The sequence below is a fragment of the Lipotes vexillifer genome, unplaced genomic scaffold (assembly GCF_000442215.2).
Source record: "Lipotes vexillifer unplaced genomic scaffold, Lipotes_vexillifer_v1.1 scaffold102, whole genome shotgun sequence".
In the NCBI taxonomy this organism is placed as follows: domain Eukaryota; kingdom Metazoa; phylum Chordata; class Mammalia; order Artiodactyla; family Lipotidae; genus Lipotes; species Lipotes vexillifer.
Window position 1 is genome coordinate 3746399 of NW_006786541.1, and position 15172 is coordinate 3761570.

At 39.7% G+C, this 15172-nt stretch overlaps 1 protein-coding gene across 2 annotated transcripts in view; it reads left to right on the top strand.

Moving 5' to 3' along the window:
• The window catches only part of MYO1E (myosin IE), a 233041-nt gene that overhangs the window by 100712 nt on the left and 117157 nt on the right, over window positions 1–15172 (top strand). For both annotated transcript variants that reach the window (XM_007458891.1, XM_007458892.1), the window contains exons 3-4: window positions 1646–1735; window positions 4782–4876. In XM_007458891.1, coding sequence (XP_007458953.1) covers window positions 1646–1735; window positions 4782–4876 — 185 coding nt within the window. The remainder of the gene's footprint in view (window positions 1–1645; window positions 1736–4781; window positions 4877–15172) is intronic.

Below are 15172 nucleotides of genomic sequence, written 5' to 3' on the forward strand. Positions count from 1 at the left end.
ATTACTTTTTAAATATTATATGATCCATTCCACACTTGGCTCATTTGTGTTCAATAATAATACCAGCACTGCATCTCAGAGTTGCTAATGTGACAGAGTGAGCATTCTGAAGTGTATGAATTAAGGACATTGCCTCTACTACATGTCAAACATTGTACTGAGCATTTTATACTGTTTCATTTAATTCTCATAACAAGCCTATCAAGTAGGTCCTATTTACCCCACCGTCCAATAACCACCGCTTAGAGATGTGACTCAAGGTCAGAGTAGAATAGAACTGGGTGTGGGGAGCTTGGCAATCTGACCAGATTCCCTGTGCTGCTCTATTTGACACTCAGGTTCTAATATATGAATATATAAATGTACCCTTGGAGGGGGAAATCTCATAGCTTTACATTCTTTCTTTTTTAAAAAATTTATTCATTTTGGGCTGCATTGGGTCTTTGTTGCTGCGCATGGGCTTTCTCTAGTTGCGGTGAGTGGGGGCCACCCTTTGTTGTGGTGCGCGGGCTTCTCATTGCGGTGGCTTCTCTTGTTGCGGAGCACGGGCTCTAGGCAGGGAGTGTTATCCATTCTGTCCATTTTGTTCACTGCTGTATCTCTGCATCTGTAACAATGCCTGGCGTGTTGTAGACATCCAGTTCCAACTAGTTGATTGTTGAATGATAAATGGAAATATTTTGTATGTTATAATGACACTTCATTTTGGGGGCATATGTAACACATTGTCTTCTGCGAAGCCTTCTGGGATTTCCCACACAGAAATAAAACCTTCTTCCCTAAACCCAATCTATGTGGGTTTGTAATTTTCTGCTCTGAATACCACTTATGGAAACAACTCAGTTCTCCAGAGCTTTGAAAGAGCAGGACTGGGGCTTCCCTGGTGTCGCAGTGGTTAACAATCCGCCTGCCAATGCAGGGGACGTGGGTTCGAGCCCTCGTCCGGGAAGATCCCACATGCCCCGGAGCAATGAAGCCCGTGCACCACAACTACTGAGCCTGCACTCTAGAGCCCGCGAGCCACAGCTACTGAGCCCACGTGCCACAACTACTGAAGCCCGCGCGCCTAGAGCCTGTGCTCTGCAGCAAGAGGGGCCTCCGCAATGAGGAGCCCGCGCACTGCAATGAAGAGTAGCCCCCGTTCGCCACAACTAGAGAAAGCCCGTGTGTAGCAACGAAGACCCAACGCAGCCAAAAATAAATTAAAAAAAAAAAAAAAGAGCAGGACTGTTCAGTTCATCTTATATCCCTCTACTTGTTAAACAGGTAAATGAGTATGTTTTTAGTGTACCTAAGAGACACGAAATTTCCAAGGAAATAATATTTGCTCTTTTTACTCCTTGGTCATTTGTTTCGTTTTTTCCTAGCTGTGCATGTCATCAGTTTTGAAAGAATGTGCTTCAATTCACTTAAAATAACGATTTCTTTTAGTAACACTTGGTAATTAAGTTAATTACTCTTCCTGGAGAACAAAACCTGAGCTAGTTGGTAATTGCTTTTGTCTTTATTTGTAATCTTTTAGAAGACAAATGTGAGCTTTTCCTTGGGACAATCATTATGAATTCTTGATAATATCTGGTTGCTTAATTCAAAAAATGTGTAACTATGAAGATTAATGATAGACCTTAACTGGATTTAAACTCAGACATATATAGGATCTGTATTAATCTCAGTCAACCCTTTCAAGCAGATGCCATATTTTGGGGAAAAGGAAATTGAAATGTACCAAGGAGCGGTAAGTTACATGCCACGTAAATTACTGTAGTGTTGGTGGGGGCTTTTATGATGCACGGGCAATCGAAGTTTGCAATACATTTGCATTTTCTTATTATGAATTATTTATTGGGGAAACGCAAGTAAGTGACATTGTTTGATTTTTAATAATGTGCTGCTCTTTAGAGTACAGCTCAAAAAAGCATAGGAGTATTATTATTGGAACATTATATACAAAATTAGTTAAACAGGATGTAGGACTTACAGCTTCAGGCATCTTCCTCCTTCCACATATGTCACAAAATTCTAAGGACTAAAAAGAAACACGACTCGGTAAAAAAAAAAAATAAATAGGGCAATGGGAACTTTTCTCTGCAAATCACTTAAGCTGTGGCTATGAGTGGAACATGAAAAATGAATCTTTTATTACTTCATTTATTTAATATGACCCTGATCTCTATTCAGACCCAGCTCCATAGCCATTTCAGTTGTGTGATCAAAATAGAATCCATAATCCTAATTAATATATTTCATCCCATGGCTCATCACTTCCCCAGGCCTCCCCATCTCTGCATCTTTTTCCGTCCCTCTTTCCTTCACAGCAGAAGCACAAGAGCGTTCATTAATCCTGACCCCTGGAAAACAAACAAAAGGGAGCCCACACAAATTCATCAGCTGAAGTGGAAGGCAATTTACCCAGAGCAAGAGCCCACCCCGTTGTTGCCAGATGAATGGTGCTGGTAGCTGGAGCCGAAGGAGGCTGCCACGCGAAAGACCTTTGATAATGCTGCCTTTATGGAAGCCCAGCACAAGGGAAACACTGTCAGTAGAGGCTGGGCCCTGCCCTGGCACCCTGATCAGCAGGGCCCCGGGGCAGCAGGCACGGAGCCGGCTTGGCATCCTCAATGACAGCCAAAGCGGGGTGGGTGGAATCGCTGTGTATTCGTGTTGTTTCTTCCCATTTCTCTGAGAAGCATTGCTACATGAGTCCCTTTCAGACCATTCATCTTTTGAAGAGTTCTCTTTAAAGAAATGCCCTAGAATTTTTAAAAATATATTTATTTTTAACTGCTAGTGGTAACAGAATGTTGTAAAATTGGTATTTACTTAGTGCCAGGTACTATGTTACACTTGCAACAATAATAAATCAGCCCTGTATGCTGGCTATGGATTACTCTTCATCCCCATTTCACAGGTGAGGAAACTGGAGCTCAGAGAGGTAAAGTACTTGAATATATTGAGTGTTGAAGTCAGGTCTCAGTGACTTTCTTTCAAGCGTAAGGGAAGATCAGGTAGAGGAAACGCTTACCCTATAATTCTCATCGGTAGCTGAGACGTACCATGAGTCCATAGATGGGAAACCAATTTGAAAACTAAAAAGTGACATGCAGAGGTCAAGTGTAACTAGCTAAGTGACTTTGAAGCCTTATTGGGCAATGACTTGCCCACTCCTTTCCCTCCACTGCTCGCAGCTTTCTCTCCACTCCATTTCCTTCCATTTTCCATCCTTTTCTTTTCTTTTCTTTTTCTGGCCACGCAGCACAGCATGAAGGATCTTAGCTCCCCAACCAGGGTTTGAACCTGTGCGCACTGCAGTGGAAGCTTGGAGTCTTAACCACTGGACCACCAGAGAAGTCCCTCATCCTCTTTTCTTTTCCTGTTTCCCTGTTTTCAGAGAGGTATTAAAGATAATAATACGAGTAGTCTGGGCTGGAAGAAGACAATTTAAGACTCTTATCCTGCAGTGCCATCTACTCTTATCCTGCAGTGCCCTTCTCACTGTGAGGTGAAGGCAGGAATGACATTATTTTTGTCCCTGTATAGAATTATTCAGTCCATCAGTCCCAGGAATAAGCTAGACCCTCATGAGCAGTTTCCTTTCTGAGCCCCCTGCTCACATGTGGGGAGCCATGGCTACTGGAAACACCAGTGCTTACCATTTGTGCAGGCATCGAGCGATCTCTCACCCCTTGTCACTCCACTCTGATCCGCCAGAGCTTGCAGTGAGTGGCAATTTCTGGGCCAGGCCCCTTACACTGTAGTAACTTGTTGTGTAACAAGGCTCAAAGCTGGATTAAGTAAATTCTGCTTTACCTCTGCGTTTTACTTACCTTTTCTAATTACTTGCCCATCCTTCCTCTCAGTTACCTTGTGAGATGTGTACCATGGACATTATTATCCCCACTTTAGAGATGCGAACCAGAGAAGGGAAAGACAGGGTCTAAATGTCTTCTCCCTCTGGATTTGGCTTTCTTTTCACTCTTTTATGGTAGATAGTCTTAAATTTAAGGCGTGTTCTTTCTCCAGCTTTCCACCATATGAAGTATTATTCTTTTTAGTGATTTTTGAGGAAGTGGTGGAAGTGTTGCCAAGAAACTGAAGAAAGCAGGGCTGCAGTCGTCCTGACGCAGTGAATTTATTGGTGGATTTATATTTATGCATAGCTAAGGTATCCCGTGAGACAGAAGCACAAACCCGCTATCTTGGCGTGGTAGGATTTTTTGTTTTTCCATATTGAGACGGGACAAACTGGTCAAATCTGTTTATCTCTTTAAAGAACCACACCTCCTGCCTCCTCCTAATGGAACGTTTTTAAGTTTTTTCCTTATTTTCATATAGTCTCACTTAATTTCCTGTGAGGTCCCAGGATCTCCAACTTGCCTCTTAGAAAAAAAGAACTATGTAGAAATTCTGAATTAGTACAAGTCAGATCCAGGTTTTTCGTAAGGCCCTCTTAAGACCTGTTGCCCAAATGTCTTCAGAAACACTTAGAAATGAAATGTGGTCTACAGAGGTGTGCTGGGTGGGAGGGTGTGGTATCGGAGTATCTGAAGACAATGGTTATGTCTGAAGGTTGAATCACACACAGGCCTACAGAAGAGTCCTTCCAAATTCCATCTTCTTTGTTTTAGGTGTACCTCCTCATGACCTTAGCAAGTTTATGATTCTTGTATTATGCAACCTTTAAGACTGGAACTATACAGTGGTGTATTCATTTCCAAGGCCAAGAGAAGAAATGTAATGTGTTGCTCTGACCATGGTTTTGTTTGTTTTTATTTCTTTTCCAGGCACAGTATGAAAACCCACCACATATCTATGCTCTTGCAGATAATATGTACAGAAACATGATAATTGACAGAGAGAACCAGTGTGTCATCATCAGGTATGGAAAAGAGCCTTCTTAGGTCCAGGGAACATGAGACCATGCTGTAGTTAGGATTCTGTCAAGGAGCAATGCTTTTGCAGTAGTTGCTCATTCCAGAGGCTGGTTAGTGTATCCGAGTAGCAAGCAGCCTGTTAGCTTTGCCTTGGTTTGTTTTATAACTCCAATTCATAAAAGGTTTGAGCTTCTGTGAGGTTGCTTTTTATACCCCTGTCACTTAAGGCATTAAGGCCTTAGGGCACATGGTTCTAGCTGGATCTTTCTCTGATTGTCATCAGGCCTTGAAATAAAATCGTAAGACACCTCCCCTGCCATTTGATTGTATTGTGGCTTTACTCTGAATTGGAGATCCTTTATGTTACAAGTATGTGTCACTATTTTGTAAGCTGGAGTATTTTTCTCTAGGTCCTTCTTTTTCCTTGATAATTTAATATTGGGTTGGCCAGAAAGTTCGTTTGGGTTTTTCCGTAACACAGAAAATCCTGAACGAACTTTTTGGCCAGTCCAGTAGTTCGAGTTGGAACATTTTTGTTTTTTTATCATTTGCTTTTAATTTTCTGAGGGCATTAGTGGTCAATGTCAGCATTAGGTGTCTGTAACTACATTTCACAATCCTTGTAACCTGACCCAGCTCTGAGTCTTTGCTGGATTGAAGTGCTTTTACAATTTCGTTTACCATTACGAACATTTTCAAACATACAGAAAATGTAAGCGTCTGTATTTCCATCACTTGGAACTTGACAGTTTTTAACATTTTGTCACATTTGCGTTCTTCTTCTTTAGTTACTTAATTTTTTAGTCCTTCATTTTTCATAAATGAAAATTAAAGAAAAAGGTTTTATGGATATTTATAAACACAAAATTAGAAAGAGAATTATAATAAGCACCTGTGTATCTATCATCCAGCTTGTACAAAACTATTAATAGTGTACAATATAATAATATAGTGGCCAATCCTGTTTCACCTAGTCCTCCCACCCTGCCCCACTTGATTATTTAAAGCAAATCCTAGGGAGAAAATCATTTCATTCGTCAATAATTTAGCGTGTACCTCGAAAATATCATTCTTACCACACCTGAAAAAAAAGAATAATTCTTTCAATGTCGTCTAATATTATCAGTGTTCCAGTTCCATGACTGTCTTATAAATTCTTTTCTACAGTTGATTCATTTTTATTTAGGTTCTAAACGCTCACACTTTGTCCTGGTCGTGTGTCTCTCAAGTCTGTCGTTAACACTTCTCTCTTGTTCTTTTTGTTTTCTTAGTATTTATTTGTTAAAGAAAAAGGTTTGTCCTGCAGAATTTTCTGTAGTCTGGTGTTAGCTAATTGTATACCGTGACTTTGCACCGTCCTCTCTATTCCTGTAAATTGACAGATCTAACAGCTTGACCAGGTTCAGATTCAGTTATTTGGCCAAAAATGCTCCATTATTGATGCTATGCACTTAATGCCTGTTGGTCTGTCTTTGTGTGATGTTCAGATTTCCAGTGGGTCAATCCATTATAAATTCTCATTTCACAATCATCATTTAATTGATGGTTGAAAAAGAATCATTTTCTAATTCTATTATCCCTTCTACATTAACTTATTAGTTGGAATTTTTATTTGTTTACCATAAAATACAATCTGTATGGGACAATTAGATTAAAAAGCTTGATTTGTTGTCTTTATTTACTAATTTTTCAAGCAATGAGTTGATACCCTAGCAGCAAAGTACAATGTTTTTGTTTTCAATATCATTCTACACTGGTAGATTTTAAATACCTTACCTGTTGAACAACACTGCAGTTTTCGTTTAGGCTCAAATAGTCTTACCTTTGGCCAGTGAAGGCCCTTTGTATTGGCTTCTTTGTCCCTTTGACATGACTCTAGTAGTCTTTGATAGTTTCCTTATTTAAGATGTTCCAGGCTCGAGCCGAGGAGTGGGGCAGGGCAGCCAGGAGGGAGTAAGAGAGCCTGAATGGAGGCCAGGTCAAAGGTCAGGGTGTTTTCCTGGCTGCTGTGGCAAGGATACCTACCTGAACACTGCAAGTGACTTTTACCCTGGGATTCAGAAGCGTCTATAGGACTGAGACTGGACCTGCTAAAGCTGTCTCAGGGCACTGATGAAGTGTGTTGTTCACAGGAGGTTTGCCATTGGGAAATGTGCCCAAAGAAAAGTAAATAAATGAAGCTTTAGATAAGGAATTGATGAAATAAATCTACAAAGAAGGCTTATTAAACCCTTTCATATCTTATATATGGAATATACAAGATTTATAAAGAAATATGTTCCTATAGAGTAGGGATAAGGAAATCAGGCTAAAAACCACATAACTCCATTTATAGGTACAGATGGTACCTGTATGTGATTGTGATAGGAATGGGCAATGCAGATATGTTAATGACTTTTAAATTATCTAAAAATATCAAGTTCAAAATTTTTTCAAAAATTAAAAAAAAAACTAAATAAAAGGTGAATAGTATAGTATAAAAAGTAGACCAACAGGAGGACCTTCAAGATGGCAGAGAAGTAAGACGTGGAGATCACCTTCCTCCCCACAAATACATCAGAAATACATCTATATGTGGAACAACTCCTATAGAATACCTACTGAACGCTGGCAGAAGACCTCAGACTTCCCAGAAGCCGTGTGGCTAACAGGGTCTTGGTGCTCCAGCGGGGTGTCAGGCCTGAGCCTCTGACGAGGGAGAGCCGAGTTCAGGACATCAGTCCTCCAGAGATGACCTCCTGGCCCCTCGTAATATCAGTCAGTGAGAGCTCTCCCAGAGATCTCCGTCTCAATGCTAAGACTCAGCTCCACTCAACAACCAGCAAGCTCCAGTGCTGGACCCCACCCCATGCCAAACAACTAACAAGACAGGAACACAACCCCACCCATTAGCAGAGAGGCTGCCTAAAATCATAATAACTTCACAGACACCCCAAAATACACCTCCGGATGCAGTCCTGCCCACCAGAAAGACAAGATCCAGCCTCATCCACAAGAACACAGGCACCAGCCCCCTCCACCAGAAAGCCTACACAACCCACTAAACCAACATTACGCACTGGGAGAAGACACCAAAAACAAAGGGAACTACGAACCTGCAGCCTGTGAAAAGGAGACGCCAAACACAGTAAGTTCAGCAAAATGAGAAGACAGAGAAACACACAGCAGATAAAGGAGCAAGGCAAAAACCCACCAGACCAAACAAATGAAGAGGAAATAGACAGTGTACCTGAAAAAGACTTCAGAGTAATGATAGTAGCAATGATCCAAAATCTCAGAAAGAGAATGGAGAAAACACAAGAAACATTTAACAAGGACTTAGAAGAACTAAAGAGCAAACAAACGGCGATGAACAAAACAATAAATGAAATTGAAAATTCTCTAGAAGGAATCAATAGCAGAATAACTGAGGCAGAAGAACAGCTAAGTGACCTGGAAGATAAAATAGTGGAAATAACTACCACAGAGCAGAATAAAGAAAAAAGAATGAAAAGAATTGAGGACAGTCTCAGAGACCTCTGGGACAACATTAAACGCACCAACATTCTAATTAGAGGGGTCCTAGAAGAAGACGAGAAAAAGAAAAGGACTGAGAAAATATTTGAAGAGTTTATAGTTGAAAACTTCCCTAATATGGGAAAGGAAATAGTCAAGTCCAGGAAGTGCAGAGAGTCCCATACAGGATAAATCGAAGGAGAAACAAGTCAAAACATATAATAATCAAACTATCAAAAATTAAATACAAAGAAAAATTTTAAAAGTAGCAAGGGAGAAGCAACAAATAACATACAAGGGAATCCCCATATGGTTAACAGCTGATTTCTCAGCAGAAACTCTGCGAGCCAGAAGGGAGTGGCAGGACATATTTAAAGTTATGAAAGGGAAAAACCTACAACCAAGATTACTCTACCCAGCAAGGATCTCATTCAGATTCGACGGAGAATTTAAACCCTTTACAGACGAGCAAAAGCTAAGAGAATTCAGCACCACCAAACCAGCTTTACAACAAATGCTAAAGGAACTTCTCTAGGCAGGAAACACAAGAGAAGGAAAAGACCTACAAGAACAAACCCAAAACAATTAAGAAAATGGTAATAGGAACATACATATCGTTAACTACCTTAAATGTAAATGGATTAAATGCTCCAACCAAACATAGACTGGCTGAATGGATACAAAAACAAGTCCCGTATATATGCTGTCTACAAGAGACCCAATTCAGACCTAGGGGCACATACAGACTGAAAGTGAGGGGATGGAAAAAGATATTCCATGCAAATGGAAATCAAAGGAAAGCTAGAGTAGCAATTCTCATATCAGATAAAATAGACTTTAAAATAAAGACTATTACAAGAGACAAGGAAGGACACTACATAATGATCAAGGGATCAATCCAAGAAGAAGATAAAACAATTGTAAATATTTATGCACCCAACATAGGAGGACCTCAGTACACAAGGCAAATGCTAACAGCCATAAAAGGGGAAATCGACAGTAACACAATCATAGTAGGGGACTTAAACACCCCACTTTCACCAATGGACAGATCATCCAAAACGAAAATAAATAAGGAAACACAAGCTTTAAATGACATTAAACAAGAGGGACTTCACTGATACTTGTAGGTCATTCCATCCAAAAACAACAGAATACCCTTTCATCTCAAGTGCTCATGGAACATTTTCCAGGATAGATCATATCTTGGGTCACAAATCAAGCCTTGGTAAATTTAAGAAAATTGAAATTGTGTCAAGTATCTTTTCCTACTACAACGCTATGAGACTAGATATCAATTACTGGAAAAAAACTGTAAAAAATACAAACACATGGAAGCTAAACAGTACACTACTAAATAATCAAGAGATCACTGAGGAAATCAAAAAATACCTAGAAACAAATGACAATGAAAACACGACAACCCAAAACCTATGGGATGCAGAAAAAGCAGTTCTAAGAGGGAAGTTTATAGCAATACAGTCTTACCTCAAGAAACAAGAAACATCTCAAATAAACAGCCTGACCTTACACCTAAAGCAGTTAGAGAAATAAGAACCAAAAAAACCCCAAAGTTAGCAGAAGGAAAGAAATCATAAAGATCAGATCAGAAATAAATGAAAAAGAAATGAAGGAATCAATAGCAAAGATCAATAAAAGTAAAAGCTGGTTCTTTGAGAAGATAAACAAAATTGATAAACCATTAGCCAGACTCATCAGGAAAAAAAGGAAGAAGACTCAAATCAATAGAATTAGAAATGAAAAAGGAGAAGTAACAACTGACACTGCAGAAATACAAAGGATCATCAGTGATTACTTCCAAGCAACTCTATGCCAATAAAATGGACAACGTGGAAAAAATGGATAAGTTCTTAGAAAAGCACAGCCTTCCTAGACTGAACCAGGAAGAAATAGAAACTATAAGCAGACCAATCACAAGTAATGAAATTGAAACTGTGATTAAAAATCTTCCAACAAACAAAAGCCCAGGACCAGATGGTTTCACAGGCGAATTCTAACATTTAGAGAGGGGCTAACACCTACCCTTCTCAAACTCTTCCAAAATATAGCAGAGGGAGGAACACTCATTTTACGAGGCCACCATCACCCTCATACCAAAACCAGACAAAGATGTCACAAAAGAAGAAAACTACAGGCCAATATTGCTGATAAACATAGATGCAAAAATCCTCAACAAAATACTGGCAAACAGAATCCAACAGCACATTAAAAGGATCACAGACCATGATCAAGTGGAGTTTATTCCAGGAATGCAAGACTTCTTCAATATATGCAAATCAATCAATGTGATATACCATATTAAGAAACTGAAGGATAAAAATCATATGATCATCTCAATAGATGCATTCAACACCCATTTATGATAACCCTCCAGAATGTAGGCATAGAGGGGACTTAGCTCAACATAGTAAAGGACATATATGACAGACCCACAGCAAACATCATTCTCAGTGGTGAAAAATGGAAAACATTTCCACAGAGATCAGGAGCAAGACAAGGTTGCCCACTCTTACCACTGTTATTCAACATAGTTTTGGAAGTTTTAGCTACAGCAATCAGAGAAGAAAAAGAAAGAAAAGGAATCCAAATCGGAAAAGAAGTATAACTGTCACCGTTTGCAGATGACATGATACTATACATAGAGAATCCTAAAGATGCTACCAGAAAACTACTAGAGCTAATCAATGAATTTGGTAAAGTAGCAGGATACAAAATTAATGCACAGAAATCTCTTGCATTCCTATACACTAATGATGAAAAATCTGAAAGAGAAATTAAGGAAACACTCCCATTTACCATTGCAACAAAAGGAATAAAGTACCTAGGGATAAACCTACCTAAGGAGGCAGAAGACTTGTATGCAGAAAACTATAAGACGCTGATGAAAGAAATTAAAGGCGATACAGACAGATGGAGAGATAGACCATGTTCTTGGATTGGAAGAATCAACATTGTGAAAACGACTATACTACCCAAAGCAGTCTACAGATTCAGTACAATCCCTATCAAACCACCAATGGTATTTTTCACAGAACTAGAACAAAAAATTTCACAATCTGTATGGAAACACAAAAGACCCCAAATAGTGAAAGCAGTGTTGAGAAAAGAAAACAGAGCTGGAGGAATTAGGCTCCCTGAGTTCAGGCTATACTACAAAGCTACAGTAATCAAGACAGTATGGGGCTTCCCTGGTGGCGCAGTGGTTGAGAGTCTGCCTGCCGATGCAGAGGACATGGGTTCATGCCCTGGTCCGGGAGGATCCCACGTGCCACGGAGCGACTGGGCCCATGAGCCATGGCCGTTGGGCCTGCGTGTCTGGGGCCTGCGCTCCATGGCGGTAGAGGCCACAACAGTGAGAGGCCCACATACCGCAAAAAAAAAAAAAGACAGTATGGTACTGGCACAGAAACAGAAATATAGATCAATACAACAGGATAGAAAGCCCAGAGATAAATCTACGCACATATGGTCACCTTATCTTTAATAAAGTAGGCAAGAATATACAGTGGAGGAAAGACAGCCTCTTCAATTAATTGGTGCTAGGAAAACTGGGCAGCTACATGTAAAATAATGAAATTAGAACACTCCCTAACACCATACACAAAAATAAACTCAAAATGGATTAAAGACCTAAATGTAAGGCCAGACACTATAAATCTCTTAGAGGAAAACATAGGAAGAACACTCTGACATAAATCAAAGCAAGATCTTTTTTGACCCAACTCCTAGCGAAATGGAAGTAAAAACAAAAATAAACAAATGGAACTTAGTGAAATGTAAAAGCTTTACACAGCAAAAGAAACCATAAGCAAGACGAAAAGACAACTCTCAGAATTGGGGAAAATATTTGCAAACAAAGCAGCTGACAAAGGATGAATCTCCAAAATATGCAAGCAGCTCATGCAGCTCAGTATGAATCAAACAACCAAATCCAAAAATGGGCAGAAGACCTAAATAGACATTTCTCCAAAGAAGATATACAGACTGCCAACAAACACATGAAAGGATGCTCAACATCATTAACCGTTAGAGAAATGCAAATCAAAACTACAATGAAGGGACTTCCCTGGTGGCGCAGTGGTTGAGAGTCCGCCTGCCGATGCAGGGGACACGGGTTCGTGCCCCGGTCTGGGAAGATCCCACATGCCGCAGAGCGGCTGGGCCCGTGAGCCATGGCCGCTGAGCCTGCGCATCTGGAGCCTGTGCTCCACGATGGGAGAGGCCACAACAGTGAGAGGCCTGCGTACCACACACACACAAAAAAACTACAATGAAGTATCACCTCACAGCAGTCAGAACGGGCATCATCAAAAAATCTACAAGCAATAAATGCTGGAGAGGGTGTGGAGAAAAGGGAACCCTCTTGCACTGTTGGGAATGTAATTTATACAGCCACTATGGAGAACAGTATGGAGGTTCCTTAAAAAACTAAAAGTAGAATTACCACATGACCCAGCAATCCCACTCCTGGGCATATACCCTGAGAAAAGCATAATTCAAAAAGAGTCATGTACCACAATGTTCATTGCAGCTGTATTTACAATAGCCAGGACATGGAAGCAACTTAAGTGTCCATCGACAGATGAATGGATAAAGAAGATGTGGCCCATGTATACAATGGAATATTACTCAGCCATAAAAAGAAATGAAATTGAGTTATTTGTGGTGAGGTGGATGGACCTAGAGATTGTCATACAGAGTGAAGTAAGTCAGAAAGGGGAAAACAAATACTGTATGTTAACACATATATATGGAATCTTAAAAAAAAATAAAATAAATAAAATGGTTCTGAAGATCCTAGGGGCAGGACAGGAATAAAAGCACATGTAGAGAATGGACTTGAGGACATGGGGTGGGGGAAGGGTAAGCTGGGACAAAGTGAGAGAGTGGCTGGGACCAAGTGAGAGATTGGCATGGACATATATACACTACGAAATGTAAAATAGAGAGCTAGTGGGAAGCAGCCGCATAGCACAGCACGGTCAGATCGGTGCTTTGTGGCCAACTAGAGGGGTGGGATAGCGTGGCTGGGAGGGAGACACAAGAGTCAAGCGTGTCTGGGGATATATGTATACATATAGCTGACTCACTCTACATATACATATATATATGTATAGCTGACTCAGTTTGTTATACAGCACAAACTAACACACCACTGCAATTATACTCCAATAAAGATGATTAAAAAAAAAAAAAATGTTCCAGGCTCATCTTGTACCTTTTCTGCCAAGCCTTGGAACCAGCCATTTCATCAAAAAGCCCTGGTTCATTTTAATGGGAAATAGTATTTAGAGACCATCAATCTAGTCACTAAGAGTGCTCACTGCTGTCTGTTAACAGTGCTTTTTATTCTTTTCAGAGGACAAAGGCAAGGAATATGAACTTTTTAAGAAAAAAATGAAACATGAGTTCATACTGATAATGTTCAGTTCATTTTTTTTTTTTTGGTAATTTTTTCGCCCCGCAGCATGTGGTATCTTGGTTCCCAGACCAGGGATCGAAACCTGTGTCCCCTGCGGTGGAATTGCAGAGTCTCAACCACTGGACTGCCAGGGAAATCCCCCAGTTCATTTTTAAGATTATAGGGTTTTTACTTCTTTGGTTTTTATATTTGTATCCCCATTTTTCTTACATTGAAAACCTCGATTTCTGATGACATTATTACAGTTACTTGCTCTATAATGTGTAGGTGCATAAAACTATAAATAAATTATATATACGTATACTTATACATAAATAATATATATTACATAGTAAATAATGGGATAAAGCAAATAAAGTAATTCTTTTAGTGCTTGAAGATAACAATACCAACATTATTCGTAGCAATAGTGAATTCACTTAAAATTTTTTTGTTGTTCTTCCTGGTCCTTAAGATGGTCCTTAAGTCAAAATATTGGGTTTTAAAAGTCCCATAAAATAATTCTTTTCTGTGTCATTAACATGCCAACTTGAACTACAGTTAGATTCATTTATTTCATTTTGGATTTTAGGAGTTTAAATTTTAATTGTGTTATATAATGGTATAAATCATTATAGGGCTCCAAAGTCAAAACTATAAAACAAAAACATTGAAGCATTTCAAGATACAGACTTCATGACATCTTACCTCTAAATGTTTCTCTATGCATGTCTAGAAAATAACGTTTTCTAACTTAGCCCCAATACCATTATCACAGCTAAATAATTAATACTAACTTAATATCATCTAAAGATAAGCAGTCTCTGTAAATTTCTGTGATTGTGGCAGACATGTCCTTTTTTGTCATTTTATGTAAATCAAGGAACACTGGCTGCATTTGGTTATGAGTCATTTTTTTAATCCTACCACAGTTCCCCTCTCCCATTATTTGTTTTTTCCGTTGACTTGGTTCAAGAGACCAACCCACTTTCCCTATAGACACCTTTTAGATTGGTCCAGTTGCTTCCTCATGGTCTCATTACTCTAATTCCTTCAATTTTGTGTAAATTGGAAGTTAGAGCTAAATAGTTAATTAGTTGCAGGTGAAGCCCTCTGGAAGGAACATTGGCTGATGATGAGTTTGGTTGCTGAATTGGAAATGCTTCTGTTTGACCCCCAGTGGAGGTCACTGGCCAATAGAGAGGTGTGAGGTGTTTTCTTGAATTAAATGAGAGAGGATAGGATGAGTTTTCTAACATATTCCCTTGCCCTTTTTCCTTCCTCCTGGGCCGCTAGTGAGATGAGAAGGAAGGGAATGGTCTTGTTGCATATGAGCTTCTCCAGTTTGGAGCCTCTTCTTTTTTTCGTAGCCCACCTCTTTCCC